This window comes from Poecile atricapillus, chromosome 2 (genome assembly GCF_030490865.1).
Source record: "Poecile atricapillus isolate bPoeAtr1 chromosome 2, bPoeAtr1.hap1, whole genome shotgun sequence".
Lineage (NCBI taxonomy): Eukaryota > Metazoa > Chordata > Aves > Passeriformes > Paridae > Poecile > Poecile atricapillus.
Window position 1 is genome coordinate 140,485,284 of NC_081250.1, and position 27,500 is coordinate 140,512,783.

The 27,500-nt window shown below is 40.3% G+C and overlaps 1 protein-coding gene across 5 annotated transcripts in view; it reads right to left on the bottom strand.

Moving 5' to 3' along the window:
* Nucleotides 1–8,920: 8,920 nt before the first annotated feature.
* Nucleotides 8,921–27,500, bottom strand: part of ENPP2 (ectonucleotide pyrophosphatase/phosphodiesterase 2) — a 56,400-nt gene continuing 37,820 nt past the window's right edge. For 4 of the 5 annotated variants that reach the window (XM_058832010.1, XM_058832008.1, XM_058832012.1 and 1 more), the window contains 12 exons: nt 26,226–26,257; nt 25,281–25,408; nt 23,235–23,322; nt 23,027–23,114; nt 21,927–22,099; nt 21,593–21,644; nt 19,026–19,162; nt 18,412–18,547; nt 17,548–17,625; nt 14,882–15,014; nt 14,156–14,312; nt 8,921–9,532 (listed from right to left, as the gene is read on the bottom strand). In XM_058832010.1, the coding sequence (XP_058687993.1) occupies nt 9,362–9,532; nt 14,156–14,312; nt 14,882–15,014; nt 17,548–17,625; nt 18,412–18,547; nt 19,026–19,162; nt 21,593–21,644; nt 21,927–22,099; nt 23,027–23,114; nt 23,235–23,322; nt 25,281–25,408; nt 26,226–26,257 (1,373 nt within the window). In that variant the 3' untranslated portion in view covers nt 8,921–9,361. The remainder of the gene's footprint in view (nt 9,533–14,155; nt 14,313–14,881; nt 15,015–17,547; nt 17,626–18,411; nt 18,548–19,025; nt 19,163–21,592; nt 21,645–21,926; nt 22,100–23,026; nt 23,115–23,234; nt 23,323–25,280; nt 25,409–26,225; nt 26,258–27,500) is intronic. The other variant, XM_058832009.1, reaches the window with a different exon arrangement.

The following is a 27,500-nucleotide window of genomic DNA, read 5'->3' on the forward strand; positions in this document are numbered from 1 at the left end:
GCATTGCGTTGCACTTGCAGTAGCTGCCTCATAGAACTACAGGGCAGGCCTGCACCAATATGGGTAACTGGATTATTTTAAAGCATTAGTAAAGGTGATCTAAAACAATCAGGCTTCTTTGTGACTTAAGCAAATAAGGGCTGTGAAGGATCAGCTCACCTAATTCCATCTGTCTCAAATGAAAATATCTTTAGTCCCCACTAGATCATCTCAGTCACTCTATCACTAATTACTACTCTTTTTTGTTTTCTAACTAGGCATATTCTGTATTGCTTCCTAACCCATTTCCAAGTAAAATGAGCCACATAAGTAGTTTTAAACCCTTTCGTGAAATAAACTGTTCTTCCTGCTCCTGTAGTGGGTTAGAGGGAAGCAATTCTGCAGGCACTGAGGAAAAAATAACCCTTGCCAGGAGAGGAGACAATAACTTCTTCAGCCAGTTCAGTGCAGCTGAGAGTCTGTGTCCAAAGCCCAAGAATATCACATGATCTGCCTCTTCCACACCAAGAAATTTAACATTGGGCTGGAGGTGGTGGCTTGTTAAACCACTCTAGGAAGACCCACAAGACTATACCCTTAGGCAAAAACAAACACTAAGTTATGTGGGGATGGACTGAGTGCCTGCTGAAGAATTATTATCTTTGTGCAAGCTTTATTTGACAGTGTACATTTAATTATAAGAGTGGAAAATACAGTCCTCTCTATGGCATCCATATTATGAAACTAGAATTAAGCAAGGGTACCCAGGGCATGAATGTAGGCATGTGCTCACATAAATCTAAATCTGTAAGATATATACAAATATTAAATAAGCTTCTTTTTCAGGAATCAGTTGCAACAGCTTCTTTTCTTATTCAGAAGAGATGTGCTTGCAGGTTGAAGAAAAAAATCGAAACAATCCAAAAAACAAAACAAAACAACCAACAACAACCAACTAAAAAAAATATTTTGGAAAGGAGTGGGTGGATTATTTAAATGCCAGTGAGGAAGACGAGCTTGTTAGGATAAGAATGATGTTGACACAAAAGGGATAAGAAGTATAAGAAGATATAATCTGACCATGAACACACTAAGACTTGCCATTTTTTATCATTACATTTCTGAATTTAGCTTTCACATAGAGCAGAGAGGCCAACAGCTTAACCCCCGACTGCTTGTTGCAGTTCTTACTAGAGGTTTCCTAGACCAGCTGCCTTCAGCATCCAGTTGGGATGCACTGATCTCAAAAACTCACTACTGAAATTATTTCTACATTCTTTTGAGTGAAATTCAGAAATGAAACCTTTAAGACTGTGGAGTTTGGGACACTTCTTTTCCTGTCAGGTAATGCTTATGATAAAAACAAAGCTCAAAAAGTCCCATCCCTTGTAAGAATTGCACAGTGCATACTTGATGCTGAAATTCTGGGTGGGATTTTCCATGAACCTCTGTATCTTCAAATGTTGTAACAGTAGTGCAGCCTAGAAACTTCAAATCCTTTTCAAGCCCTTGTGGTATGTGCTGTATTACCTGACAAATGGCAAGCCTTGAAGTACTTACCCTCATGAATACCCAAATGCCTTTACAAATTCCAGGGCAGAGAGGGAGAAGCTGAGGCTTTCAGGCCCTCTCTGCCAGTCACTCTGTGTAGCAAATCCAGCATCTCCAGTGGACCACGCTGGGAGCTTTGATGCAGCGCACAGGCAGCAATGGTGACCGGTGGGAGATGGCACAGCTGGGGGTGCTCTCCCCTTTAGTGATACAGCGGGAAAGAAACACTCAGCGTTAGCTCCACTACAGGCAAAAGCAAAGGGGCTATTGCTCCTCTTGCCCTTCCTCATTTTTACCTCACCCTTTCCCACTCCCTCACAAACCTGCTCAAGATTGCTGGCACTCTGGCTTCTCATGCACAATGAAATGATGTTGGAAAGGAAGCAATTGACTGAGTGGAAACAGAATTTTCCTGAGGGGCTCTGCAAAGGCCACGAAATCAAGGAAATGTAAAACCTTTTCTACAACTTCACCACAACATTAAAAATGAGCACACCAGAGCCCTCAGAATCACATACTTCTCCAACAAGGAACACAGTAAACTTGGAATTTGTGTTGATGGCATTATTTAATGCACAGCTGGAGGGTTCTGAGACAAACTGATGATGAGAGCCTGACTAGATCAGAGCAGAAAGGGAGAAGCCCACAAAGAACAGCAAATAGGGAGGAGGAGTATGGAGGGAAGAAAGATGAAGTAATGGGTAGATTGTCAGGAAATACCTCAACCTTGGCAAAGAAATGTGGACAGCATCAAATAATGGCCAAGGGGAGTGAGATGTAATGAGATTGACTTATGTAAAAGCTCAGGAAACTATCTAAACTTTTTCCTTCCTTAACTGATTGAACTTTTCTCAATGCATATTCCAAAGATAAAGTTTAAAATGGAATTGACTGCATCATTTTGGGTTACAACTGGAAGAATAGCTCATGATTTTGACCACAGGAGGGCTCCAAGGTTTCATGAATGCATATGGAAACCTTTTGAGAAAGGTAAGAATTCGATGATAAGGCACAGAAGGTGAAAGCCACGGAGGTGAGCTCTTAGTTCAATATGGGCATTTACAAGCCCAGCTGAACATGCTGCATATAAAGGCTTTTTCCTTAAACAAAGAAGAGAAACAAAAAGAACTATTTTACTTCTATACAAACTTCTTTTTTCTCTACTGCCTTAAAAGGATCATCATAAAAATGTCAGTTGTTAGATCCTCAAACAGCAGTGTTTCTTCTAGTGTTACCAGTAAGGACATTCCTATAATTTTTTTTTATTATTACTTTTTTCCTTTCCTACAAATAATACTTGGGTATTCAGTGCTTATGATATGGGAAAAGACTGTTCACATCTGTCCCAGCTGCAGCCCTGGCAGGTTAGATACAGCCCAGGAGAAGATAACACATCATCTGTGATCTATTTCCTACTGTCTTTTTCTCTTGGCTCTGCAGAGGTGTACAGTCCCAAATCCAGCAAGGGGCTGGTGGCCATGGGGAAGCAGAGACAACTGTTCATGTGGCACTGCAATGGAGGAGGAAGAAGAAGATTTGGTTACTGCCAACCCAGAACACCATGTCCATGCACCCAAAACACATCCCAAAAGCCAACTAGAAACACGGAAAAGACTAAAGGTACAAATGACAATGTGCATCCAGCAGAGAGCAAGTGAAACTACAGCCATCAGCAATGTCCTAGAGAGGTGGTTAGGTGAAAACGTGCTCAGTGAGCAGAGGTGATCTGTCACAGTCTGTGCTGAGATAGAACCTGAAATCTGGCTCATGTGGATTGGGTCTGAACGTTCTAGTCCCTGAAAAGAAAATAATGACATTATGAATAGCTAAATTTCTCTGTTGTTAGTAATGATCTAGTAGGTCATGGCCTGTCTGGAGAAGTTCAGGTTGATTCATCAGAGCTTTGGCATTCCACCCTCAGTGACATTAAATGCCTTCAGACAAAGACACGTACCTGGGTAATGGCCACCAGATTAAATACTCTGAAGAGGGTTTTTATCTGTAAAACTGGCCCTGGATTTTAACTGCACTGGAAAGGAAAATGGGGATATATCAGGATCTTCCACATCCTCTTCTCTTCACAAGTGTGTAAGACCTGACAGAGCTGGTAGGCTAACACTAAAGCTATTTGCAGATGATTAACAGATCAAAGCTGAAATAAAACAGGAAGGTCAACAGAAAAAAAAGTTGCTGTGTAAGGAGATAAGAGAAGTTTCCCACTTCAGAAGTGGACACAGAAGAGGTTGAACAGGTTGAAGGTCCAAGAGATGCTGCCAGAAGGGGACTGGGGCTGGAGATTTATTTGGTGGGTGTACAATGTTCCTGTTCCCTTTCCATCTAGCCTCTTCTGATATATTCGTCCTCCATGTAGAAAAGAAGAAATAATTCCCTACTTGCTACACATAGCCAGGAAAAAGAAAACTCAGGAAAATATCCCCTGAAAAGGATTTAATCCTTTTCTGTTGATGGTTTATGATGCCAAATAATCCAACCATTCTTCTAGTAAATTCCAGTTTTAGGGTCAATCAGTTACAGCTGTGCTAATCCACAGTTACTAACTTCTTTGCCTGCTGATGTCTCCATGGTGAAACCGCAGATGAAACCTGGGTGACCTCCATGCCTTTCCCTACCGTGTTTAGAAAACAACAGATAAGGTAACGCAGTAAGGTAAGGCTCCACAACAACAGTGCACATACCATGGATGCTGTAAGCAGGGCAGGGATTTTCCTTTGTGAGGGCAGGTCTGAATAACTTATGTCCCAAACTCTTGACTTGTGAAGGGAAAGAAACCTGTGGGTTTTTTTACTGCAGCTGACTGCAGCAATGCTGCTTTTTATGTCAACATACATTTTAGTGAATGTTAGTTTGTACTCTGTAGTGACAGGCTGTTTGCAGTAACCTTGGGAATACTGCTCTTATCTTGTATTTACACAACAAGTGCAAAGAAACGAGATTAGGTATTTTTCCACAATGTTTAAAAAAACCTTTTTTTTCTCCTCTCTTGAACAAGGGCTGAACTTTAAACATTTCAAACACATTTCCCTCATTTGGAAGACGTACAGTTAACGTGGTATTAATCATTTACCGGCAGGTCTATCCTGGTCAGGTTATACTTATATTTTCATGACTATACCATGTCTCTTAGGTCAAGTGCAACTGTGGTCTGAGACTCCAGTACGGGAAATTGAAACTAGTCAAAAACCAGCCTGGACTAGGACCACGGACAGGATGGACAGACAAGTACTGTGGCAGCTCTCTGGGGTACAGAAAGACTCTGATAAGGAACCAGGCCTACCAAAAGCATTTTGATGCATGGGATTGATAGCAAAACAATTCAGCATTATTTATTGCCCCCAAAGGAAGAGAGTTTTGCTTCTCTTGCCCTGTATTCAAATTTTATTTCAGCCACAAGATTCTGAAGGTTTTGCTTTACAAAACTTACCTTGTTCTCTCCCATCAGTGATAGCACTATCAGAAATTATTTCAAAGTGTCACATATTAAGCCCCACACAGGAGCACTGTGACCAGATTAACAGGCCATATACTATATGCATGCCCTTAAACAGACTGTCCAACCTCTCCATGACACAGTTTCATCCATGCCTGTGGTAACATCAGCCTCCCAGATATGTTGTGAAGTTTAATTTGTCTCTCTGTGCCAAACCAGCAGAATAAACCTGGCTGCCATAAGTGCCAAACTCATTGGAAGAGCACCATACTGGAGCAGAGAGGAAGTGGCAGCTCTGCAACACCCAATCCCTCCCCTGCTCTGGGAAAGCCTGGTTGTACACCTCTCTCACAAGGCAGAACAAGAGATTTGCCCCTCTGTTGGTAGGGGCTTGCATTTTTTTTAAAAAAAAGTATTAAGGGGAAATTTTCTCTATTGCACTGCAAGCAGTATCTCCTCTGTCTCCTGCAGAAAACTGCACAGAAGTCTAATACAAATGTAAAGGTAATTAAAGATGCTTGATGTGGATGTGAGACGGAAGGGAAGGATTGCTGGAACATCAGTTCCTGCTGCTACAAATTTTTTTCTTTCACGTCAGGTCCTGCACTCTGTACTCACTGTCCAAGACAGACACTGCCCAAGCTCCTGTTCTCTCCTGCAACTAGCAACACCTTCAGAGGGAACCTCCTTCAGCTTTCCTGAAAAGGTTTTTGCTTCCTGACTATGTGCAGGAATTAGAGTTATGTCACCTGTTGTACCTGACAGACTGATGTACAGGAAGAAACCAAATGCAAGGGAAACAGGGACTTCATAATCCTGCCATGCATGTGCATTTTCATTTGTAAAGTCTTAAAATCTTCACACATTCAGCTGACCAACTACTTGCATATAAAGCACTGAGAAGCAAGGGATCATGGCAGGACTGCTATGGAGCAGCCTCCAGGGACACAGCAAGATTGGCCTAATTACACATGGTTATTACTCACACTAAATTCCTGTGAACTCTGGAACAACCTTCACAAGATGGCACAGACCTGACAACTAAATCCTTTCATTTTCTTGTTCATCTAGAGATGAAATTGCTTTATAGCACAATGCAAACTGATTTGCTGTTACCAAAACAGAACCAATATTCAAAAAAGTGCAAAACCAGTTGAATATTGTACCTAACTGCATAAAGAGGCTAAAGGCTGGACATGGAGAAAGTCTCTATCTAATCAAGCTGTTGGCTGACCAGGACAGAACATATTCATAAGTCATTAAGTACTCTGGTACTGTCTGAACAGGATGGGGACTTGTGCTATAATTTCACCATCAAGACCATTCTGTTGGTCAGGTTACTTGACCTGCTTCCAGCGCTCATCTATTAAGGATATGTGACTGTGAAAAAGGGGTTAAAAAAAGTAACAGTTTCCTGTAGCAGGGTTGTTCTAGTTGCATAACTACATCTGAAGGATTTTTCCCAGAGCAAAAGGACTTTGCTAGGTGTGCAGGACACCACGGCTTTTGTTGTTGTGGCACTGAACTGCCTCTAACCCACTGAACATGCCTCACACTCATATCACCAAGTGCAAACAGTAACTCCCAAATCCTCAAAAATTGAGTGTTTGCTCAACAGAAAAATTCAGTGCTCATTCTCCTCAATGGGCCTTTTGCTGAAGCCAGAAAAATATCAAGAAAAGGCAACATGTAACAGAAAGAAGTGGTATTTCATCTCTTCAAAATGGTCAAACAGGATTGGAAAGCAGAAGGGTTCCTTCCGTCTGCCCCAAGCTAACATTCACCCTGAAGATTACCAAAGGCAAATTACAAGTTTCCTTTAAAATACCTGTTGTTCCTGCAGAGCTCATGTTGCTCAGAGAGATTTACAAGGCTTTAGAGCTTCTGTGTTAATAAGGCATCTTTCAATGGGAAAAGTGCCCCATGCCATGTGCAGAAGTCACCACAAGTATTTCTCAGCTCAGTTATTTCTGTTAATGCAGTAAAATAAAACACCAATACCATGCAAGTGCATGGAACCAAAGACTGAAGAGAAATAGGTAGGACAGAAGTAAATTACTAGTATTTACTAGTCACAGTAGTAAACTCAGTCAAAAAAATTATGTTTCCCTACACAATAATCACCATTCTTTAGTGAACGAACAACGTTTAACAAGAGTTAAACGGTCTCTCCCAATCATTTTCAATCACTAATTACATTTCAGAAGCAAATTTCTCTGAACGCAAGATTAGTTTTCAGAGCTTAAATATTCCTTTGGTATAAATTTCATGATATTTTGGGAGAAAATAAAAGAATTACATAATTTGTTCAATTTGATTAAAAACCCAAACAAACACAGCAACAGATTAATGTCAAAGCAAAACAGCAGTGGTGGTCTTTAGTTTAGTTTATGAACCACCACATTAAATCATCACTAAAGGTCATGTTGAAGGAATTAGGTCTTAAGAGAAAGCTCTTTTAAATCCAAAGGAAATACCCTTTGTAGTACATGTAAGAACATAAAGTTTATCATGGCAAGAAGCCCTGTTGAAAGCTTACAGGAAAATATTTCTGTGCTACCAGACAACCACAAGAGACAATTTTTAAGTTGCAAGAATAGGATGTTTCCCGTAGCTTTGTGCAGTTATTAGAATTTCCATTCTAACATTTTGGAGGTATTATAAAGTATTCAAGTTTTGTGCTTTTCTAAATTAAACAGAATTTGGCACCTAGAATAATATTTTTTTGTCTGGTCACAAGAGCTTTATTATCTATGTTAACATGATTAATTCTAGTTTACTACTTTCTCTTAGATGGATGCTACAGGGATGCAAGTTGCTGTTGTGCCAGATTAATTTTATTTAGAAGACCCTGGTTACTCATCTGTGTAGATGGCTGAGATGCTTTCCAGCCACTCCCTCTTTCCTTCAGCAGTTGCAATCCTCAAGGAGAAAATAAACACAAACAACTTTTGTAGAGAAAGGGAAATCTGTAAGCCCAAATGTAGCAGTTACAATAGCGTCATTAGTGGGTTCAGCCTCAAAGGCATTCTAAATAATAATTTCTCTTTACATCAGCTGTGTACACTAATGCTCCATAACTTACATCTTCTATAAAACCTGTCCAAGCCAAATCAGGCCATTATCCAGATACCAGCACACAACAGTGTCTATTCCACGGTCTCAGGACTCTGCCCTGTGACACTTGAAGGGGTTTGCCAGGATTACGAGACTGTTACTGAACCAATGTAGCAAACAGAGACTTGACTCACTTGACCAAGTAGGTGATGGCTCTTAATCACGTGCACTGTATGGACTTCTCTGTACCACAAGATACATGTGCGGCTTCAGACCTGGGGGTTTCCTTTGAGAACGAGGGCTGACATTAAACCTCAGACTCAGGCTAGAGGAACACATCTCAAGCTCTATCCTTTAGGACAAGAGGATAAAAATCAGATTTTCTCCTCCCAGCTATAAGTGCTGCATGTTAAGCAGTGTCACTTCCTTCAACATCTGTCTTATTTCAATTTCCCCCAAAGTCAATGCAAAGGATCACAGAGCAGGTATTCCCAGGAACCAGCCCAGAGCAGCTGTGGTAGAGAAGGGGTGTAACACAGCCCTACCAGTGATAACAGATGTTATCACCCTGAATCCTTTCCACAGTTCTGGAGCAGGACCAAGTGGCCTCAGGCATGAAGTACCCCTGGTAGCTTATGACAGCAAGCATCCTCCCCTCCCAGCTCTTTCCCTATAACAAAATCTAACCAGTAATGACTGCTGAGGGTGTCTATTTTTTGGTCTCATTGCTGAGTACCAGGGCAGGGCACCTGGGCCCCTGGCAATCCTCTTAGCAGCAAACCTAAGCTCTAGAGAAGGGCTCTACCCAGTACGAGATCTGTCAGCACTCAGCTGCCCACAAGCCCCTCTCAACATCCCTGCAAAAGGAAATCAAAACACATTAAAAAAACTGAATGTGTGGTTTATTATATTTAAGATGCTATTTGTCTATAGTATTTAAATATGTCTGTCACACAGTTATCAGTAAATGAGTGTAATTTTACATGTTCAGTTTTTTGATACACAGTACAGGACTACAAGTGTGGTAAAAGAGCATGAGAAATTAATATTTCCTTGATGCACGCATCAAACCTTGCAGCACCACTTAAAAGCTCAGAGTAAGGACTCAAAATGCAGTATTACAAGCACTACTAAATCAACCAAGAGACATACCTATATTAAACATTAGAGAAACAAAACAAATGACACAAAGGTTTAATGTTTAAGATTTGATACAGGATTAAAATACTAATATTTTTAATGTCCTGGCTTCAAATTAATAAATATAAAAACAATATAAAAATATACACCAGTAGATAAAAGGATGCACTGAGTAAGGTTAGAAAGCTAAATTTCACTTTCAAATGTATGCAGGTATGTCTTTAGGGAGAGGATTTCTGTGTAGCTACGACTGGTCTTTCGGAAGAAGTCCAAGCTAGTGAGCTGTTCTATGTCACGAACACGTGCAGTGTGCATCTTAAGAAGATCTTCAACCCACTTTGATTCATCCTCTGAGCTCTGGGGAAAAAAATAAAGAAGTTTTATAACAAGTCTTGTCAAAAATCATCTCCAAAAGCAAATGCAACATGTCTACACATTTGGTCAAAATTTGAAGACTCTCTGTGCCTTATTCAAGAATGAATAAGGTAAATGAGTTACAAGAAAATAAATTTGACATTTGACGCACAAGACGAATCTTACAGTTTTATTTCAGTACCCGTTTTATGATGGGGTGGACACAAATACCATAATCATCTAGAAAAAACTAGCCTCAAGTTGCAGTTGCTTCAGAAAAACCACCATAGGTTTTTCAGAAGATCCACTGGTCACTTCATGTTTTTTTTCTCTCACAGAAAGAACTCCATATCAATTACTTTTGACTTACCAAAGCCCAGGCTCTAGGCTGTTTGGCTTTGAATTCTATGCCTACACATTATTATTGATCGACGGTCACATCATCTAACACAGTAATATTTTAATCTTTCCATTTTACTTTTTAGGGGACCTTTACAATTTATTATACAGCTGGGACAATGGTTTATGTAGGTACCTAAAAACTCTTGTGATTGGAACATACATATTATTCACTGACAGAAAAAAATAATTTTACCAAGAATTTCCTGATACAAAGGAAAAAAAAAATCAGAAAGGTTATGCTGCCAGAGTGATTTGGGTCAGGTTGTATTCTCTTAGGGGACAGCTGCTGCCTCATGCCTTGTGCCAGCACCAGCACATGTTGGAGTCACCCACAAACGAAGATAACTGGCGAACACATCAGAAAATCAGCCCTGCAAAACACTGCAGTGACTTTTTGTAAGGCTGTTTGTGTGCCTTAACCAGCCCAGCAACATGTGCCATGAGCATTGCACCCAGGGCACAGCACAACGGGGAGCAGACGTGGGAAAAGGACAAAGCAAACAGGACTTTTCCCCCTTTGGTCGCTCTGGCTGGAAACTACACCACTACTAGGGAAGAAAGGAACAGTGGGTTGTATCTCGGGTATTCAGACTTCATGTGTGTGACTTGGAAATTTTGCTGATAAAAAGTCTATTTCTGGGCCTATTCCTGGAAATGAACCCTTTTGTGACTGTCTCAGCAATGTCCTCCTACCAAATGATCCTCTCATGGATCAAGACTAAATTCCAGCAATGCCAGAGCCTATCCAGTGCAGTAGCTGAGCCACAGACTGGAAGTGGGTCATCCGACAGAAGGCAGGAGGGTGAGCGTGATCGTTTGCACAGAGAGGACACCAAGTCCCAGACTGATCACAGCTGGCTGCTCTAAAGCAAGTGTCCATGACCCAGGCAGCACCTGCCTGGTTCAAAGCTCTCAGCCCCAAACCAGCTTTCCTGGCCATATCACTAACAACCTGAGGATAAAAACCAGGTCTAGAACAAGAAAAGAAAGATGCAAATTAAGAGGAAAGAGGAGGGAGTGTGTCCTGCTCACTCCCCTCTGCCTGCAGTGCCTTGGCTCCAGGGATGCCACCTGGCAGCCTGTGGCTGTGGGAAGCCCCTGCTTCAGCCTGGCAATCAGGAGTTCACAAACAGGCCTCCATAGGGTTGTTAGTGCAAATGCAGCCACTGTGACATTTTTGCTTTCTTCAAGCCTTTCTTCTGAGCAGGAAATCTGCAGAGCTCAAAAGGAAGTTATGAGCGAGCTACAAAGCTCACTTTTTTTGAATACAAGCAGTCTGCAAAAGACCTGCAACATTAATGAGTCACAGGATGGGGAGGCTTGTTTAACCTAGGCCAGCAAGACAGCATTTGCATTACTCCAGAAAATCAAACAACTGATCTATGTTTATTTTTTCCAGTCCACAACTGGCCCATGAAACCTAAGGCCCAGAAGCAAGGATTTTAAATATCGCTATCAACTAACACAGTGTTATATTACCACATAACAATGAATGAAGAGTATACATTTAAAATGACAGTTTTCTCCAGCTGTAGTGCTTAGGCTCACCTCAAAAATAAGGAGAGTTTTAGAAGGAAAAAGTAACAATTGAAAACATGGAGATAAATAGGAATAAGTGATCAGTTAGGAGGCTAACACAAAATCCAGTGGAAAAAATACCAGATATTCTGCACAAGAATCTTTCTGAATATCAGCTGGAAAGCTGAATGTGGTGCATGTGGACATGTGGATGAGGAACTCACTTATGAAAATAAATTTAAATGTTTTGCTGGAAGAGAAAACAGTGCCTGGAGGAATTTTCTAGTCGTTTCTAGGGTTCCTTCAACTTCGGTCTTAGGATTTTTTGTAACGTTTTCACACACACTTCTTGTACCAAGGTCATTAGTTGCTAGCAAAAACCTCAACAGTTGGGAACTGCTGTCAATGCAGAGGAAGACTGGAATAGCACAGTGGAGGATGCAGATGCAGGAGCTCCCAGGACAGCATGAAATTTGGTTATCCAAATTGACAGACAGAAGAGAAGAACCTGAGTGTACCAGTTGTGCACGAACGTGAGCCACCATTGTAACACAGCTATGGAAAAAGCAAATTATATCAGGGGAGTTGTGTCCAGAAAGAAAACCGTTTTCATTTTGAGATCTAAGCTGCACTACTTAATCTCATTCATGATCCAGGTGAAAAAAAAGATGGGACTGGATGACATGCATAGGAAGTCTATCAACAGTCTCATCCTCTCTTACAAGAGCAAAAAAGATCCTGGGTCTTCCAGGAATAGAGAGAAGTTATTTGCCTTGAGAATCATCATAAATCATCTCTAGGGTAAATGCCAGAGAGGGGCTATTTAAGACATAGAAAAATGTTGACACAAGAATAAATGGGCATAACCTAACCATGAATAAACACAGTTTAGAAAAGGAACAAATTCAGATGAGAAGAGTAGTGGTGTTCTTTAACGGCTGTGTGAAGAGAATGTGTGTACAGCTAGAGCAGAGCAGAGGGAAAGCTAATATTTCTCCAGATCTTAAAAGAAAATGGTGGAGAGGTTAAGGTAAAATTCCTACATTATCCCATGCATTTCATCCACAAAGTATGGTGAGGTTTTACACAATCAGTTCTTTGAAGCAATAAAATGGAATACCATGTGCAAAAGTAAGGCTGATGATATATTTCAATGGCAAAAATTTGCCTAACTGTATTTTCATTTCCACATTTTGGAGTGGTTCTTTGCTATATAAAAGGCATGGACCAATATCTGCTAATGACCTTGCAGAAGTACTGAAGTTCCTCTCAAACGGTAAATACATACACTGGTATGTATTTACAAGTAGCATGACCTACAGAGAAAAGGAGCCTGGTTTGAAATATAAGAAATCAAAGACTGGAAGAGACCATTATCATAAAGAGCTCATAAAAAAGATTTCAGCAATTTAAGAGAACTATGACACACCATATAAAGAGGAAAAAATAAATTACTTTGTAATAAAATTACATATGGGCAGAGTTATAAGGGCAGAGACACTAATAACTGCCAAAATAGTAATTTCCAGATCACTGACTGGATCTTGATTCTGAGAAAAGCAGTCCAGGGAAAAGCCACAATGCACTATATGTAGAACTTTCTGAGACTTCTGGTGGAAGACATCTCTGCCCAAAACAGTTGCGATCCAAACTGGGGAAAGCCAGACCTGCTCAAGAGAAAGGGATACTGCTCCAAAAGCATGGGTTTGAAAAGCAGGCCCTGAAAGCAAGCAGTGCTTGATGAATGAAAAAGAAACAGTGTTCAAGGTCAATTGTGCTCAGAGTTGGAATGACTTATTTCTGCCTGTAGTTGGAATAGGAGTCTTAACTTTTTTTGCCAATACAAAATTTATAACATTAATGCGTTCATTCAGGAAACAGTCTCCTGGCAGTCTATAGTGAAGTGTCTGTGTGCAGGAATCCACACAGCTGTGTAACGGGAGAACAAGTTCAGGCGGAAGGACAAGTCTAAATACAGCTGCCTGGGAGCTCTGCTGTCCTCGTGGAGTGCCAGAGCCCACGGGGGACCCAACCTCCTGCCACATGATCAGCTGCCAAGTGTGCACTTTCTGCAGTGCTGACCAGACCAAAGCCTTCACCAAGATTCTTACAGCAGATGATCTTGCATCCTAAGGGCAGATAGAAATGAAACTAGAAGGGTATTTGGCCATCTCTAATAAGAAGCCAAACTTTTCCCTTGAATCAAGGTGTTTTGGAAACAGCAAGAATTGGCATTCTACCCTTGGCAGGTTATAGTATATACTTTTAATACTGCGTGGGTTGGACGTAATTATGCTGACTGATGCACCCAGACTGCCGTAGCAGACAGATTGCATTGTACCTGCAAATGGAAACTGACTTCCATAAAAATATCAGGCTGGCTGCCAGCATAGTATGTTTATACATACAGCCTCCCCCCAGTCTGCTCTGAAGTTACACTGACAAAATGTAGAATCCTACAGGCAAAAAACAATACTGCCAATCTATGGTATGTCAGTTCTTTCAGACAATTTTAGGCGCCATAATAGATCCATATTTCTACTGCTGTCATGGAGGAGTGCTTTTGTCTAATGAGTTAATGGCTCTTAACAGAGGCACTACCCTGTGCATCCTTTTCAAGACATTAGTGAACAATTGCCTCTAATAGTAATGGGTTTTCACAGGGACATGTTTACCACAGGGCTGCAGTAGTGCAACCGAACTTACGTTGCAGCTCTCATCATTGTCAGGCCGGTGGGGAAGGATGTATGAGAGAACAGAAAGTGGTCCATCACACTTGTCGGCTGGCTGAGTGAAATCTAAGCAGCTGGTTATGATGGCATAGTAATGCGTTGGAACTGGGATTGCACTGCCTTCCACAAACCTGGGGGAATAGAGCAAATATTTATCCACAAAGGATGAACTTGTCGGGAAGAAGGTTACACAAACAACGTGGTCTTTCCTCTCCTACGTGTGAGAACACACATACATTGTTGAGATGTGTTTGATTCCTGAACACTATCGAAAGTGAGCATCCAATTAGCTCACACCGTGCTACAGAAATACCTCATGCAGTGCTGAAAGGCTTCTTCAGTTCAGAAACACAGAGAGAATGCATTACTGAATTAACAAAAGACTTGAGCATGTAACTCAACAGCACAGCTCTTAAATTCTGGAGAATTTCAGAGACAATAGACTATGTGGAACCGAATTCAACTTCATCTCAAGGATGAAAATTTCAAAGTAAAGGTGAACAATTAACTGCTGAATTATAATTTCCTTATTTTTACCACTGTCCTACCTACATGAGCATTCAGTCCCAGTAACTTTAGAAAGAGCTAGAAAATTATGTCTCCTCACAAAAAATTAAATAATGCACAGGTAATTAATTGTTTAAGAAAAAGTCATCATTAAGAGAAGCAACAGCAAACCAATGTAACGACAAACTCTTACTGTTTTATTTTGTCGGGTGTGTCATGTAAACCATCATAGTCATAGTCAAAGATTGGTCCACTTATAACATTGACTCCATTTCGTTCAGTGGCATATCTCTTCACCAAAACCCTTTGGAAATAGTTCCATACCTCTGTGGTGGAAAAAAACCCAACAAACCAATCAACCAAAAGTAATACCAAAACCCCAAACCAAACAAACAAAAAAAAAAAGAACCAAACAAAAACCCCACAACATATCAACATTTGGATAAGTCAAAACATGTCAAAATTATAAAGTTTTTTCTTTCTGAGGATAAAAATCCAGAGGATATTATTCATATGACAGTAGGAGAAATCAAAGACTAAGCATTACAGAGTTACTGCAGCTTCATTCAGATTTGTCAACAAAGCCTATTCAGACTTTGTTCTCTGTTGATTTTTTTCTCCAACCAGTGATAAAAGAAATACATGGTACCACTCCCAGGCTGGCATTGCCATAGACCTTGCTCAGAAATTCTGCTGTTCCTTCACCAAGCTGTAGAAACAGCTATTTACAGGTTTTTGATATCTCTTTAAACACTGCCTTTGTCTTTGTTATCTGCTTACAGGGAACTATGCTGGGCTGGTGTATTTTGGGAGCTTTTATTCATCCTTAAAAGGATAAAGTACCATAATTAAAAGCTAAAACCAAACACTTTAAAAGAAAGATAAATACAAAGGTTGTATTCATTCAGTTAAATTCTCCTTCAAAACAAAATGTTTAACTTTTAAACTGAGTGCCATCAAGGATGACCAAAGTCATGTCATTACAGCAACTTTGGAAACAGCATGATACACTTTCTCCCACCATGTCCATGAACCTCCAGTGATATCATACTTTTAGTTCTTCTTTTCCTCTTTATTTTAACCTATAGCGGTGTGGGTAAACAAAACTTCTCAGACTTGCAAGACTAACACTTGTCTTGCCAGCTCAGACCATTGGGTCCATGGTTCCCTGGAGCTGGTAGCAGGGACAGCCATAGAAAGGCCCCTTGTGCACCTTGTTCTAAGATTGCTCAGTGTCACATGCAGTCCCAGCTGGGGCTGATGCCCAGGGCCCCACCAGCAGTGGTGTAACAAGAACCTCAGCCTAGTAACTCGGCAATACCACTCCTCCAGCTGCTCACCCCTCCAGTGCATATGCCTTAACAATAAAAACAGCCCAAAAAGGAAAGATTCCCTCTTGCCTCACTGCCTAAATTTTGTATCTAAATCAGATCCCAGCTCCACTTCCCACTGCAACCACATACAGAGCAACACCAGGGCAATGAGGGGCCAGCCCAGGGGTATAATTTTTGGAGCTCCAGCAAAGCAGGAGCTGCTTAAGCCAATCTCACAATGGAAAAGGTGGACACAGAATTATTGCCAGTGGGGATGGGATGGGACAGTGAATTATAAACACAAAGAAGAGGAGGGGGCCTCTGCATCCAGCATTACCACCAAAGTCAGTGCAGCATAACACTGCCACCTCCTATTTAACCTGTTATGGAATAAGATCCATGTAATGAGCTTATACTTGGCTCTCAGCACTGCAACCTGCACACATGGAGTAGTTTGTAATTCCCCAGGAATGACATTAGTACCAGAAATTTTTTGTAAGGAATCCTTCACCCACATGTGATGAAGAAGGCCACTAGGCAAAATGAGCTGCTAGAAGTGGGTTGTTCTCCTGTGATTAGCATTTCAGCCAAATACTTAGATTAACATTAGCATTAAGAGTATTTTTATGAAGTGATTCAGGAGTGGGAAATCCCCAATAATTTTTCACTCTTTAATCAGTCAAATGCTTTTGCTCAGATTTCCAGCAAACATCACCACTTGGTCCTACACAGAGGTTTTTCAGTTAAAAACACTCTTTTCTGGTTAAAAAGAAAAAGACTCCCATAGACTTTGATGTTTATCCAAACCTCTCTGGCCTAAAATCTGAATTGGAAATCTCACAACAGGCTCTTGAGATTCTTCCAAGGCTTGTCAATCCCTGCCAAACCAAAAATGCCACCAGAATAGCCTGATGGTTTTCCTACCTCTTGGCAAGACTAGAGAGAAAAGGGATGTGTAGACAAAAGAAATGTTAGTAATATAACCCTGCAGCACTGAAAGTTTCAGACAGGTTTAAATCATCCCTCATTTTCCATAAATTGGTTTTCTCTTCTATTTTCTTTATAGGTAATAAATATATTCATTCTCCCTCTAAGGGCACAGAGAGAAAAATAAAACGTAATCACTTGTCCCTGAAGTACAAAATACCAAGGGCACACTCCCAGGCTTGTGCACACTCTCAGGCTCCAGTTGCTGCCTAAGTATGTTCTGCACTAGCTTGGGCTACAGACAAGCGAATCTGCAGGGTCTTACAGAAAGTGAATTACTGTGGCATAAAGCACAGCTGTGGACCTACAGCATGGCTGTGCACCAAGGAAAAGAAACCTTTCTTAAAACTTAAGCTTTTCTTGTGATGTTTTGCCTACCTATACCTAGCACTATACAGGTGCTCACAGGTTATTAGCTGCTGGCTACAGGTAACTGAATTTTATGTTCTAAACTTCTCCTATCAATTCATTCAATAATCCAACACAAAATAAAAAAAAAAAAAAAAACCAAAAAAAACTTGCTGGTAAAGAGAAGTATAGTCATGGAAAGAGCACTTACTTTTGAAGGCAGGATACATTGGAATGATATTTGTTATTAGAAAGGCATCGTATTTTGCTTCTGCAGAGGAACTTAATTCTGAAAACAGGGAAAGAGAAAAATATTAATAAGATGAAATATAAGAATTTCAGAGAACATAAAAATGTTTTGAAAATGGCTTAAGAGATTAACCAAAGGGAAGACCATAATCTAAACAGCAATCTGAATGCTATATTTAGAAGTGCACACTACATACACAAAATTTGTCTTTAATGTAACAGCTGAATATGGAAAGGAAAAATTTTATCTTTGCTTCAACTGTCACTCAGTTCAAAATATTTTCATATAGTTTATCTGTTTTTGCTGTCTTAAAAGGCAGAGAGCTCTGCAGGCTTTTATAAAACACACCAACAATTTCTTGGGAGAGGAGCGTGGGATTATCTTCTAGTTCTGAGCAAACCTCTGCACCAGTAATTCCATTTCAGAAATCCACCATAAAATATTTCAGCCACTTAGTGAGGAAGGCAGAGCAATGAAGTTCACAACTGTGAACAGTTGTGCCCCTTCAACATTTACCAATCCCAGATCATTGATCCAACACTGAAGCAAAGCAAGTACATCAGGAGAACTGAGGATGCTTGTTTACACAGGTTTTCTACTATCACTATTTCTACAGGATGGTAGAAACTTTTACAGTATGCAAGAGTCTAATAAAATTTGGATTTATAAATAAAAAATTGTGTTTATCTTACTGGTGTTTGAAATCAAAATTACTCTGTTTATATCTGATGATAATTGTCTGGAGTATGTTCACACCAAAGGTTTTCCCTAACAAAACAAGAAAATTACAAAATCCCTAGGTACTAAAAAGCTCTTTAAACTTACGAGGAGGGAAAAGGAATCCATAGGAGAGCTGTTTGTCGCCTCTGTAGGCAGCGCAGCTCTGGCTGTTTCCTGGAGAAATGCGGAGGTCAGGCCTCACACAGCTGGCCAGGTGCTCTGGGACACCTGATACCTCTGCCTGCATTGAGGAACATAGAGACAACAGAAAAATGTCATTTCAGCTTTTACAGATGAAAGGAAACTAGGTCATACAGTTGACAGACTACACAGAAGGCCCTGTGTGCAGTAAAATAAACCACTTGACTCTACAATCAAATCCTGCTCCTGCATTGCTGCACAGCCCCATCCTCAGGGAGCAGAAATCCCCATGGGAGATAATTCAAATGAAGTTGCTCATGATAAAGCAAATCCCCAATGAATAAAGTTTTTTAAAAAAATTAAAACAGGAGAAGAAATATACAACCCTTCCACCTTCAAATTCTTCTGTCATGAAGGAAATAAAAAAATTTGGGCACTGTTTACAATGCTACTTGACATAATTTCTGATGGGAAAATCTCTCTGGGGAAGGGAAATTTTAAGACTTCAAGAACATAGATACCAAAGAAATTCCCCCAAGATTTTTAAAGCACATTTCAAGAGTAGAGAGAACACTAACCTGTTTGGAAATAGTGTAGGATGTCCAGAGAGGCATCAGGAATGTTTCACTGTAGCCACTTTCAAAGTCATGGTGATGCAGGATATTGTATTTTGTGCGGTACAGTACTGCAGGGCGTCCATATAAAAGATGCTTCTCTAAAGATCAAAAGAAATTACATATATATTTACTACTGAAAGTCTTAAGGATGAAAAAAAAGGGGAGGGGGGTTAGCTTTCCATCAGATGTTGATTTTTCAGTGATCATTAATGGGACACTGACCCTGAATAACTATGAAGAAAATCTTTTGGCAGAGAGAGAAAAAAGAAAAATAGTTCTTCAACTATTCTGGCTGCAATCCCCATTCCAGGCTCACAAGCACTCTTTGGGATTAAAAGTCCCTTCTACACTTGAAAGCTTGTTTGGGTCACAGGGTGGAGAGAGGGTGTTTTTCCAAAAACTGGAAACTCATCAACGATCTTTGTGTCCACATCTCAGTCACACATGAGGAGATAAGCATTTTCTTTTCATAGCTTTAAGTCAGTTCCTAATCTATCAGTCCTGCCACTCTTCAGTAGACTTTCTCTCCTTCCTGTTTTCTCTAAATACTGTCTCAAAAGGGAGGCAAAAGTGGTCACTCACTCAAAGAGCAGTTTTTTCCAACTTGGCTGATACAGATTTGTTCTGAAGATTGATGCGCTATTTTTTGTCAGCAGTATCAAAGAAAGAAACTAAGAAAATAACCTTTTCCTAACTTTGGCTACAAAAAGATGCCTCCAGCTCTATAAAAACAGCCCTTCTTCTGTCTTGGTGATACGTTATGGTTAAATGTCCTCAGATAACCCTGACAAACTTGTTTATAAAAAGACAAAAACATTGAAAGAGATAGAAGAAAAAGAAATTTTCTGGATAATCTTGCATTGTCCTGTACAGCCTATTGAATTTGATAACATTTTGACAAACACAGTTGGCTTGGTTTTGGAAATTAAAACATAGAAATGAGGAAAGTGGCCTAACACAGTTCCTAGATAAGTATTTAACCTGAAGGAAAAGGGCATGTTTTATTAATGCTTGAGTACAAACAGAAGATGTTTCTATAGGGCACAAGGAAAAAACTAGGAAAGGCCCAGTCTAAGGACAAAGATGATAAACTTGCTTTATTCAAGAGAAGCTAAAGTCATTTTCTGTCTGTGGATAACAACATGGTGCACTGTGTTGTAAAGTGCACCCTGAAGTAAAACAAAACTTGCATGAAGCAGAACTTGTTTAAATAAGGACACATCATGCCATTAAACACAGAACTGACAAATGAGCAAGTGCAACTGGTTTAAATGCTTACATCTTAAAATACACCAAAAATACTATTTTATATTACTACAGTGAAGAAGAATGAAAACCAGAAACCAAAATAAAGATGCTGAGATTTGAACTATAACAGTGAGGGTGCTTTTTCCTAATGCCCTAAATTGCCAAAGGGAGGAGTACCTCTTCATTAATTGGGAAAATCAGTTTAACAAGATGAAAGCTGCAGAAAGGCAATTTAACTCACAAAGAAGAGGAATAAGGTCACCTTTAGAAACTAAAGGATAGCCTGCATTGCTATGCAATAGCTATCCTATTGCTACTGCATCTCACAACAGAGAAACTGAAAATACCTTCATAAGGGAATTAAAACAAATCTCCTTAATCATCTGAACAATGCAATTTGAGGTACCTCAAAAATCCATGTCTAAACTGAAAGCTTCAGAATTTGCTAATTTGGGCAATTGTTATGGTAAGGAAAATGCTGTGAATTGTTATGCTGAACTCGATCACCACTGTGAGAAGGAAAACTCTCCTTTGGTGAGCCTTTCAGTCAGTAGTGCTGCTTAGAAAAGCAGTTCCCATCCCCTCTCCTCTGCTCCTGTTGCTCCACTTTAACCTGGACCATGGCCCTGATGCAGCTGAGTGCATACAGAAGTCAGCGCTGGCACACAGCAGGAACTAGTGTCCAGGAGAGCTGGGAATGCTTTCTCCTGGGAGAAACATTGACTTGAACACTGAAGAGGAACAAAATTGCACTGAGTAGCCTGAACTAGCAGAGAGCTTGTGTAACCTGCACACTAAGAGCCAAGCATTAAGACTTAGTCAGGGATTGTCAAAGCAGCTGTAGCATCCTTTCTAGGTGAAACCTAAGCCTGGACAACTATGGTAAAACCCAGCACGCAAATACAGTCTGGTTTGTTCCCCATTTACAGCCTTAACAGAGTACTGCCTCGGGCACCCTCTCCTTTCCTCTTTTCTCTGCCTTCACATCTAAGCTTAAAACTTCTAGAGGTGTTGGAATGGAAGAGTTAAAACTCACATCCCTTTGAACAATATTTTAGTCTTGGTTCAGCAAAAGGTAGTGTGTACTTTCTCAAGTGAGCAGCACTTTATCTTGCCCACAAATCTCATGTGTGTCTGTGGGCTATGACAGTTACTCGAAAAGACGTGTTTGCCACACGTTAACTAAACCACACCAGGAGTTGTTCTGGTATTAATGATGCAAAGTAATTTACAAAAGAAAATGAAATCAGCTTTCATTAACTGAGGCACCAGGCTCTTACCTTCTGTTCCCTTGACATGAAAACGCTTGTTGAGTTCATCCAACTTGTTCTTCTCAAGAACAGAAAAAAAAGGAATGAGATTAAGACCACTGGAGCACTCTGACATCTCCTTTTACTAGCATCTAACAAAACAAAACTAGTTCTACATGACAGTGAGGATTTTCTTGTCTCCTCTTTTACAAAAAATGTTAATTTTTCCAAGGGGGCACAAAGACTTCACAGGAGGGACCTGGGGAATTCTTACTGATCAAACCCTCTCAAAACAAATAAAATGGCTACAACTTTACCAAAACTACTGCTAATAGTGAAGCTTCCACACATCCTAAACACCTACCTTGTCATCACATGTACATCCTATATCAAAATCTGATGCAGAAGGTAGAGCTACAGGATACAGTGGTTTAGCAACTTCTTCTGGCACAGTTGGTTTATAAACATTGGCTCTCAGCAGGTGATTTAAGCTTCCGTGGGTGCCATTATTGGGAGCAGGCTTTAATCCAAGCAGATCTATGAAACCACCAAGGAAAAGTGAATGGTGGTTAGACTCCAAACATGTATTCAAGCAGCAACTCTATCAAGCCAACACATTTTTTAGTAATACTGTTTACACCCACAGCATGTTAGTGAAAGCTTTTAATCTAATAAAAACACTGATTTTTTTTTTTTGTCCAAATCACAAATTTGTAAATGCCACATGAATAGTATCTTTGCCGTTATGATAAAATGTTAATTTGCATCAAGAAACTGGAAAAGTTTAAAACTGGACAGTTTTATTATAACTACTCCTTCAGCTTCCAGTACAAACCTACAGTCAATGTGCTGACCTCACACCAAACCTGCAACACAGTGATTTCTAACTAAGGGCTAACTAATCCTTAGGTATTACATGTTTGGGGAAAAAAAAGTGAATTACATCTTTGAAACACTTTAAAGGTTTATTGTGAATTACAGCTCGAAAGTTTGATCGTTCTAGAAAATCAGTACTAAAGAAAAGACCCTAATAATATCTGTACACATCATCGGATTCTTCTTCATGGTTTTGGTACAAATCCAAGAAACATAATCATACAAGGAAATGCCATAGAAAATTAAGTGATCAACCTGAACTGCTGCATGAAACATGCAGATGCAGGAGCAGTCTCTGAATCTTTTCCTAAACAGCTGAGATGTGGACACCATACATTGTAGAGATGTCCATTTGAGCTCTGTCAAGCTGCAAACATCAAAACTATAGCAATCCCCTTTACTGGCCAGTTCCAGAGCAAACTGAGACCTCTGAGAAGTGTCTTCAGCTCTCCTGGCAAGTGCTTGGGAAAGGGGGACTAGGAAAAAAAACACACTGTGAGAAAGTCAGGGCAAAAGCTCATGGGTACCTAAATGAAGCCCTGGTAAAATAAGTTGCTTTTTTTACAATTTCTCAAGCAGGCAGCTTACCACACATGACGTTGTAAAGTTCAATATTTTCAAAAGGAGGCACTTTGGTCTTGTACTTGAAGGTAGGGCCATAACCTATAAAGACAGTCTTAAAAAAAAAAAAAAAAAAAAAAAAAAAAGAAGAATATGAAAGAGCAACATTAGGGGGTTTTCAGTGAAAATTTACATTTCAGAGACCTTCAATGACCCTCCCAGAAATTGCTCATACCTGCATGCTGTTTATCTTGTTGTCATAGCCATGGTCTCCATGAAAGAAACATTTTCCTGTTGGTTTCTTGTAAACATCCATGGCTTTCCTAAATTGAAAAAGTATTAGAAATTTTTCTCAAAGGTGGCTGACCTGACAATATCCTTCAGGCAGGAAGGATAAGGTTACAGGGCAATACATTATTTATCTTCCATGAGTAGCAGTAGTAGGGACTTGCAGGCTTATACAGCATCCACTGGGTTTCTCCCTCTAGTCCCACTCTAAGAAACAACTCTTATTATTGATAAAAACCTTAGTAACTATTATTTTCTCAGATTTTCTCATATCACATAATCTCCTGCAGACTGGAAGTGTTGGACCATACCCTTCCAATCCTCAAAAGGCCAGCAGAAGCTGTTCAGAAAACACTTTTGGGATGCTACAATGCCGCAAATGTCGTACAATTCTATAAAGTGTTTTCCTGTTTGCCTTCAGCCCAATAAACAAAATGGGTAGCAGGAAAAAAAAGCTAAAGAAATAAAGATTTTCATGAAGACAAGTAGCTGCGAAAATAAGTGCTGTACCATAGTAATGCTAATTATCAGCTTGTCATTGAGATGGGTTTTTTTACAAAATATGTGGGAAAGTAAGTATTGTGTCATAGGAATTATAATCACCAGATTATTTCAGAGTACTTCTGTACAGTTTTATGGGACCATGTGCAGGGAATACATATAGAGGACCACATAATCCTACAAATTAATTTCTTCATCTGCAATAAAATAATGCTTAAAGTTTGATTTTGGCCCTATAAATTACAAGAGTTACAGCAATTAGGGCTGCAGCTACCATTTTCCCGTAAGGTCCAATTACAGTTACACTAATGAATGAATTACTGGTGAATGAAATCTCTGAAAATTAATAAGTAAGCCAAAGAAAGACTGATGCAATTAATAAGAAATTACTAAATGCAAATCCACCTGGGCAATCCCATCCATTCCAGTAAAATTCTTAAAACTAAAGCTTTTATAGACCCAAAATTCAGAGTATGATTCTTTGAAATATATGTAACCCCAGCCACGGGGCAGCCTGCCAGCAGCCAGTGGAGTTATGCAAGAAAGCAAATGGGGTTTCTCATTCACTGCTTTGGCAGAGTGATCCTTGCATAATTCATGGGAAGATAAGCACAGATGTCAAAAGGCACTTACAACACACTGTGTGTTTGCCTGGCAGCTATATGGGCAGAAAACCCTACCATAATTTAAAGCTCATAATCTACCATGAGCCAAAAGCTGTGTCATCTTCCAAGAAGCACTGAGTCAGATTCATGCAAAAAAACCCCACCATTCTCATACTGTAATACACAACACGTGTCAAAGTATATGCAAATAAAAAGCCGTGCACAATCCATAAACAAAGGCTACTCCTTTCCTGTTCACTCTATAGGTGTATGTGCCAACTGGTTTTTCCTCATTCAATTTTTAGCTAACCAATAAACACTGCCCATATTCTATAACCAAAAATTCAGAGTCATATGGCTAAGAGCAAGCCAAACCAGAGTTCTTGCCTGAGCTATATCATCCTGGCTCTCTGTGGATTCGTTCTGAAATGCAATACACTGCCAGCACAGCACTTTGATGGCCACTCTCTCACATTCTTCCACATGTTCTGAGACATCCACTCACCCCACCAATATCTCCATTTTCTTTCCATTCACCTATTACATCCACTCAAACTCTTGTTCCCTAACATCCCCTCACCACATAAACCTGCCCCTTCCTCCCTGCTTCCCTGTTGGACTAAGTTTGCGCCTCATTAGAAAGATTTAGCAGCATCTTCATTTGAGCTAATCAGTCAAAACCACCAAGCTGCTTGAGCAAATCAGTCTGGGTTTCTACCTTTTATCCAGCAACTGATTTTCCCACACTTTGAAATATTTCGTGTTCTCTAATTTCTTCTTGCTCAGAGTAGAGGATCAGGATGCTAACAGGCAGAGCAACCCTAAGCATTCCATTTCCTCAGAAGGAAAAACTGAAAATCAGGATGGAAGCAAAAGCAAAGGTTTACCTTGCCACGTGCCATTTGCGATCCACCAGTAAATGGACATCCTCAATTCTTCGGTTGTTAGCATAGTGCAAGCGTTTAGGCAGGTGCTGTTTCAGGTAAGGCTTGAAGTGCTGGTCAGGCTTTCGACACTGAAAAATAAATGGTTACAAATAGCACACTGTCAGTTAGCTTAAGATGCTCATAAAACCTTTGACTACAGAAATCAAGCTGTTAAGGTCATCACTGATGGTGTCTGGAAAGCCAAGTGTACATCTAGAGTATGTAGTCCAGTCATTTCTGTGCAGTATTTACATGCAGCCAAGGCCCAGGGAGCCATTCAAAGATTTTTTGGAAAGTTTCATTCTTGTGACAGCCTTTATGAAACTATCAAACAAAATATCACACATACTTAGTTCACAGATGAAGAATTTTATTCTAACTGGACCAAAGCTTAAGTTCCAGCAGAAACCTAAATGCTTAAAAAATACACCTCGCCTGCAGATATATTTAAAGCAATCTGGTTACAAAACTTGGGGGGTTTTGGTTTTTTTAGGTTTCTTTAATTTTAATTTTAAGCACTTTTCTTCCATGAATGGAAGATTAGAATTGAAGGCTATGAAATGCAGCTTTTCAGCATTTTCAAAGTGTAGTAAAATGTTTACCTTAAAAGATTACCTTCCAGTTCTGAAGTCATGAATAAACAGACTCAATTCAGGGAGTAAAGACAGTTCAGGAGATTCTGTCTCTGCCCAAAAAGGGTTTTAAAAGCTAGTAGAGCAGCAAACAATGGAAAACATGACAAACATTAATCTGTGCTCATGAAAGGCACCATTTAACATTCTTTATTTATAATAATGGTTGGTTGATTTTCCTGTCTGAAGAGTGAGGAAAGAAAGCTGAATAGAGCTTCAATCAAGAAGTGAACAGTGAAGTATAGACAGATACCTCCCAGTCCTAAACACTTACTGTAAGGTTGGCAACAATCACTTTAGGGTCATCTGTTAAGCAAAGAAAAAAAAAAAAAAGAAAAAAAGAGAAAATATTAAAAATTTGCAAAAGAAAAGACAAGGCTTACACAAGCATACTTCCTAATACTTCCCTGACCTTTACTAAAAATGTTTTGTATATATCATAGAATCACAGAATCACTTGGATTGAAAAGACCTTTAAGATTAAGTACAACCATTAATCCAGCCCCATCTTTTAAACACCTCCAGGGATGGTGACTCCACCACTTCCCTGGATGGCCTGTTCTAGTGCTTGACCACCCTTTTCATAAATATTTTTTTTCCTAATATCCAATCTGAACCTCCCCTGGTGCAACTTGAGGACTTTTCCTCTTGTTCTGTCACTTGTTACCTGGCAGAAGAAACTGATCCTCACCTGGCCACAGCCTCCTTTCAAGGAGCTGTAGAGAGGAACAAGGTCTCCCCAGAGTCTCCGTTTCTCCAGGGTAACACGCCCAGCTCGCTCAGCTGCTCCTCATTTGACTTGTGCTCCAGGCATACCCTTCACCAGCTCCACTGCCCTTCTCTTCACCCACTCCCTCAATGTCCTTTTTTGAGTGAAGGGCCCAAACATGAACCCAAGATTTGAGGTGTGGCCTCACCAGTGCCAAATACAGAGAGACAATCCCTGCCCTGGTCCTGCTGGCCACACTGCTCCTGATCCAGGCCAGGATGCCATTGGCCTTCTTGGCTACCTGGGCACACACTGGCTCATGTTCAGCCACTGCTGACCAGCACCCCCAGGTCCTTTTCCAAGGGCAGCTTTCCAGCCACCATTCCCCAGCCTGCAGTGCTGCAGGGGGCTGTTGTGACACAACTGCAGGACCCAGGGCCTGGTCTTGTTGAACCTCACACCACTGGCCTTGGCCCACAGACCTAGCTTGTCCAGATCCTTCTGCAGAGCTCTCCTACTCTCCAGCAGATCAACACTCATGCCCAGCTTGGTGTTGTCTGCAAACAGATTCAGGGTGCACTTGATCCTCTCGTTCAGATCATCAATATAGATATTAGACAGAACTGGCCCTGATACTGAGCCCTGGGGAACACTCTGGGCCCAGCCATCAAGACAGTTTTTTACCCGCTGAAGGGTGCACCTGTCCAAGCCACAGGCTTCCAGTTTCTCTGAGAGAATTGTGTAGGAGACAATATCAAAGACTTTGCAAAAGTCCAGGTAAACATTATCCACATGCGCTGGTAATCCTGTTGTAGGAGATCATGTTGGTCAAGCAGGGCC